At 44.6% G+C, this 6,006-nt stretch overlaps 1 protein-coding gene across 1 annotated transcript; it reads right to left on the reverse strand.

Moving 5' to 3' along the window:
* Positions 1 to 851: 851 nt before the first annotated feature.
* On the reverse strand, positions 852 to 1,838 carry LOC139658084 (olfactory receptor 11A1-like). The gene has a single exon (XM_071536115.1). The coding sequence runs from the start codon at positions 1,836 to 1,838 to the stop codon at positions 852 to 854; it is 987 nt and encodes a 328-aa protein (XP_071392216.1).
* Positions 1,839 to 6,006: the final 4,168 nt, after the last annotated feature.

Genomic DNA, 6,006 nt, shown 5'->3' on the forward strand with positions numbered 1-6,006 from the left:
TTGCCAAGATCAAAACATTCAAACATAAAACATTCAATTCCATGACAAAGATTTACAAAAGAAGACATTATTGAGACATTAGTTTAAAATAACTGGACTTTTAAAATTCTTCCCGCATTCAATTGTAATTTGTAATAAAAGATAAAACCTGGTGTCACATCTGAAATACAGATCACATTTCCACCCAAATCTGAGAAATGTATTCTCTCCCCCTGGAACCAAGTCTCACTAAAATACCCTAGTGCTGCCAGTTTAAAGTTTAAAGGCCGGCTGTAACTGAAACTCTGAAACCTCTGACTTTTATTACATTTTGATACAAGGACTGAAACAACTAAACATGAGCTTTGCATGTGAAATAATAATAAGCTAATGATAATAATAATTAATTCATTTTCCATACCCATTTATTCATGTTCAGATGCACAGGGAGGCTTGGGTCTATCCCAGCATGCAATGGGTGGAAGACAGGGAAACATCCAAGACAGGTTGTCAGTCAGTAATAATACTAATAATAATGATAATAATAATGATAATACTAATACTAATAATAATAATAATAACAATAATAAAACACTAATATGTTACAAAAAATACAATAATTAAGTTAAGTAAAAAACATGTAGGTGAAATTATTAAAAGGCCTTTTTGTACAAATGGGTGAATTAAAGTGAATTAAAGGACGAGACTGAAATCTAAACTCCTTAGGTTTGTTTTCATCTGTAAACACTGAACTGACACAGATCTGTATTTGGGATGATGGGTAAGGAACCAGAAACCTTTATTTGAATTAAATACGTGAAAACATCCAAAATGTCGATGGTCAAATACATTCTGGCGTGTGTCTTTAAAAACTACCATGCAATGTCCAACTTGTCCAGGTTCTTCCAGAGAAACTTTGGTCTACGCAGCAACAATTTCACACACATGTTCCTGATTTTGGACAGACTGAGCCCGTACAGAACAGGGTTGAGAAGCGGCTGAAAAACCATTAGATACACTGATAAAATGATGTGCAACGCCGCCGGAACATGAGTCACAGGAAAACCAGCTTGTATTATTTCAAAGAGAAAGCCGAAGGAGAGGTTCACCAGGGAGACGACTTGAGGCGAACAGGTACGCACCGCTTTCAGCCTCGTCTCTCTGGAGCTTCTCAGACAAACAGCTACAATCTTTAAGTAGGAGAACGAAATAGGGATCAGCGGTACTGTGATGCTCACTACTCCGACAACTAGAATATAAATATCGTCGACGTTTGAGACCGAACAGGCCAGCCTGTTGACCAGGTGCAGGTCGCAGTACACTTTGTCGATAAAGTTCCCACAAAACCTTAAGCGGACAGTCAGGCAGTATGTGATTGTGAACTGAATGAAAGGACACAGCCACACCAGAAGGATGATGCGGCACACTCTCCCTGAGCTCATGATAACGTGGTACTGCAGGGGGTGGCAGATAGAGACGTACCTGTCGTACGCCATGGCCACTAAGTTCCAGTATTCCACATTGGCGTAAGTGTAAAGGCAAAATATCTGCAGGAAACAGTAAGCGAAAGAAATTTCATGGGTGTCGGAAAACATCTGGGATATCAGACAGGGAAACACAGCAGTGCTGCCGTACAGCTCGTTAACAAACAAGCTGCAGATGAACACGTACATGGGCTCATGCAGACTTCTCTCTATACAGATGGTGGTGATGAGCAAGACGTTCACACAGATGATCACCAGGTAGGAGAAGATGATGATGGGGGAGTACAGGTACCTCAGGTTACCGAGGTCGCCGTAAGCAGCCAGCACAAAGGACACGATCTGAGACGAGTTGTCCGCTCTTTCAAAAGGAGGCATGATGGGAAATATTTACAGCGTGAGACTTCAGCTGAAGTGGGTCCTTAGAAACGGCTGCGATTAGGACAGCTTGAACATCTGATGAAGAGTATTTTCCACAATGAAATATGAACCATTAGGAAAAACCAGTTACACCTGCTCTTACAAAATGAATGAAAGCACACAATTCAACTAAAAAACCAGACTAATAAAACCGATAAAAACACTCACAACATGTTTCATTTCACAGCCATTTTTCCATTTGGTGTTCTAATATAGTTGTAAAAGACTATGTTTCATAGAGAGTGTGATAAAGACAGTGCAGGCGTATCGCCCCCCTCCCCCCATACTGAGCAGACTGAGGCAGCTGCTGAACTTATATCCCATTCTGCTGCTATAGGAGCAGCTGCATGTACACAGGCTCCAAAGGGAGGTAAAGCCGCTGTGTTTTTGCTGTGTCACTCTTCCATGTATTTTTACTTTTTCCATTTTACCTCGAGTCAATTAGGCAAGACAATTAAAGGGGTAATAAGTACAGTGTGTCCTGCTCCATAGCATAAAATCATAATATCTGTGGTGAGATTTCTCTCTCCGGCCCGTACTCAAGGACTTTCAGTTTGGCGAAAGGGGCCTGCTGGCCAGGGCCCTTAGGGGTCCTATATACTAGCCTCTAAGATGGTTACCCTGCAGCTATCCCACACGTATCCCTGCGTCTGCCAAATGGGAAATCCTGCATTCCTTTGGAGTGTTGGTTGTGCGCCTCCTCAGAAATTACCACTATGCGTCCACAAGATGCAGTTGCAGCACATGACAGCTGGGCGCAGTATATCATGATGTGACAGGCAGGTCACTGTGGTCAGCAGCAGACTCTGAACAAACAACAACAACAACAATGTCGGAAAGTTTTGAAAATATACTAATAGAGCTTGTCCGGAATTACCCGCATTTGTATGATGTCTCCATGCTGCTCCACAGTGACATGTATGCTTGCCAGAACAGCTGGCGTGAGATCGCTAACATTTTACAAGTCGACATGGAAACATGCAAAAACAAATGGAAACAGGTCAGAGACCATTACATATGAGCACGGCAGAAAATGCTGGAGAAACACAGTGGGGACGATGCCAATGGCGTGTTTTGTCCGCCAATTTTATCATTCACCAGTCCACTGACACCAATTTTCCAGAAGATAATACGGTAAGTGTTGTAGGCTACATGTAGCTTCAGATTAGCAAAATACAGGCTGTATCTATCAGAATGTTTCCTAGCCTGATGTTAATGTCAGCCAGCAACAGTTAATTACCTTGTCTTGTGTTTAGGAAGGCTTCAAATTTACACGTATCAAATATCAGAATTCACATTGCGTGCCAGCTGTTAACATGACACTGTGGTTGTAGATGCCAAATGACGAGGACATCATGAGCAGTCCTACTCCAAGCCCAGCATCTGTTCCCTGTCCTTCACCCTCACCAAGCCTGTGTACTGCATCCGATCTGTGTCCTTCACCAAGCCCTCTCCCTCTACCTCAACCTGCAGAACACCTGGAGTGCAAAGGAAGAGGAAGCGAACCCAGTAGATGGATGCTGTTGACACTGCCCTCCTCCAGAGGCTGGCAGCCAACAACCCGCCTTGCTCTGGAGTGGCGATAGTTGTACACCCGCTGTTCAGCTGTGAGATTGCTCCCTGATAAAAAGATAATGAATTGTGATGAGATTCAGTTTTTTCATATCAAACCTAATGATATAGCCGCAAGCGGCCATGAAAGGGGTTCAAGCCATTTCTGAACGGTACTGACGTCGCAAAAACCAAAGTGTCAGTGGTTCCGAAGACATCATCCAAATATATCCCTTGATATATCTGCCAAGTTTTGCGATCATTTAACAAACGGGTGTGGAGTTACGGACGTTTTTGTGTTAGGCCACGCCCATTTTTGGTGTTTGCGGCACCCCCTTATGGTTGAATCGCACAAAATTCGGTACGCGTGTTCGAAATGCCATTCCAGACGAGGCTGACAAGATTGGCACCGATTATGTGAATGGGCTTTGATGTACTGGCTGTTACATGGTTATTACACCATAGGCCCCGCCCACTTTCACCAATGATGACAAAATTTCTGATTTTGACTAGTACAGCCTCCCTGAATATGTGTACCAAATTTCACGCAATTTCGTCATCGGGATTAAGAGATACAGTTTTTTGGCATTTGTGGCGCCCCCTACTGTTCAATCTTAAAAAAGCTTTGCACACTTAGGTATTGATGATATCTGAATATGTTCACCAAGTTTCGTGATGATTGAACAATCGGTCATGAAGTTATAACAATTTAGCTGACAGGCCAAGCCCTCTCACAACTTTAAAAATGTGTATTTTCAAAACTAAAGTAGATATCAAAAATCTGAAAAGGCATTTATAGAGCTTGGTCCATAGATGCTACCGATCGATTTTGGTGGTGATTGGTCAAACGGTGTAGGAGGAGATGTTAAAAATGTGTTTTACAAAACTTTCAAAATATCTCAAAAATTTTCCAGGCAGACCTTGAGGATCCAAATTGCAAAATTGTAGAGTTAGGACACCTGCATATGTGTACCAAGTTTCGTCAAAATCGGACAAACAGTGTAGGAGTTATGGCCTTTAAAGTAAAACCTTTAATTATAGCGCCCCCTTCAGGCCGATTGGGGAAATATTTCTTGACGTAGTAATGGTTACCAATATCTATCATTGGGCCAAATTTCATGTTTCTGCAATGTAGCAGCTCACGGCAATTTGCGCCAATGTGGATGAACATTAATAATAATAAACCAGCACAAAAACCATAGGGTTTAAGCCCTCCAGGTTTGAACCCCTAATAAATAATAATAATAATAATAATAATAAACCAGCACAAAAACAATAGGTTTTCAGCCCTACGGGCTTGAACCCCTAAAAATGAAGAATGGTAATGCATTAACAATGAATGACGCAAATGTGGCTCACAGGATAATATTGCCCATTCATTTCATTAATTGAAGCTTACCTAGCGGGTTTCAGGAGCAGGACCACACCTCAACCGCACCTCTTCCGGCATCCCTTTAATACCATCCTAACCCTTTCTTCCCCTTGCGCTCTCGTATTCTGCGCTAGAACCGAGAGCAAGCAACATCGCCTCAAGCACTCAAACTATTGAGCTACCACTTCATACGAGCAATATCATTCATGCACTCACCTCATCTCGAGCATGGATTTCATCTCTCTTTCCCCATCGGACGATGACCTTTTCGGAAGGAATCAGGACGGCCAAGCCCAAAGTTCCCACCAGCCCACGCCATCAGAGCCTGCAGCAGAAGCCGAAAACTTCCCCGTCGCCACCGTGCCTGAAACCCCGCTTACTACGGCCCGAAAGCCGGCCAGGACGCGGGCGAGCTCTGCAAGTTCAGTCTCTTCCATGGTCCGCATCCCGCCCGGTTCATCTCTCCTCAACATTCGAGACTACTATAGTTCACCCGACGAATCCTCTGCGTCTCCCAGCCCACCTCCTTCCTCAGGAAAAAGAGGACAAGGCGATTCAAGGGCAATCCATCGCCGTCGCTGCAGTTCTCCAGCTCCTTCGCCCACGAGGATAACTCCAGCCCCCCGCCATCGTTCCACATATGTCGGCCTCACAACTCGCAGCCGGTCACAGCGTCACCACGATCCAGCGAGGTCTCCCGACGGCCAGCCTTCTTCAAAGATCTCTGACTGGACTGTAGCCACTCTTCAAAAAACACTAAAGGATAAAGGAATTCCATTTCATCGCACGGACAACAAAGCGAAACTCTTCAATAACCTCATGTCTGCCTGCCGTGCCCACCGCTGAGTCAACACCAGCGCTCTTCCGGGTGACGTCATCACGCGCACCCCAACGACACGTCGCGACGTCAGCCTTCCAGCTCAAAGGCAGCAAAAAGTGCGGCAACAAAAGCAACAAATCGGATCATCAGCCAGACCACATAACACCAGGGTTTCAGCAACCACCTCCCATCAATATCTTGCACAATCAGCCACGTCAGTTGGAGCGCCTGACACCGGAGTTCCAGGACCCTCCATCTCCCATCTAGGTTCTCATCACCAGCACCGGCAGCCTACACCATCCAGGGCAAATGACACAGCGCCCCCCACCATCCAGTTCCAGCAATTGCAACAGCTTGTGCTAGCTGGGGCTTCTGGCACCGGG

Source organism: Centroberyx affinis, unplaced genomic scaffold (genome assembly GCF_046629955.1).
Source record: "Centroberyx affinis isolate AG114_WGS23_722 - 3 ecotype Tasmania unplaced genomic scaffold, CSIRO-AGI_Caff_v1 ptg002828l_1, whole genome shotgun sequence".
Classification (NCBI taxonomy): Eukaryota; Metazoa; Chordata; class Actinopteri; order Beryciformes; family Berycidae; genus Centroberyx; species Centroberyx affinis.

Excerpts from the sequence above, each read along its gene's own strand:
- LOC139658084 (XM_071536115.1), bottom strand. The coding sequence starts at position 1,838 with ATGCCTCCTTTTGAAAGAGCGGACAACTCGTCTCAGATCGTGTCCTTT.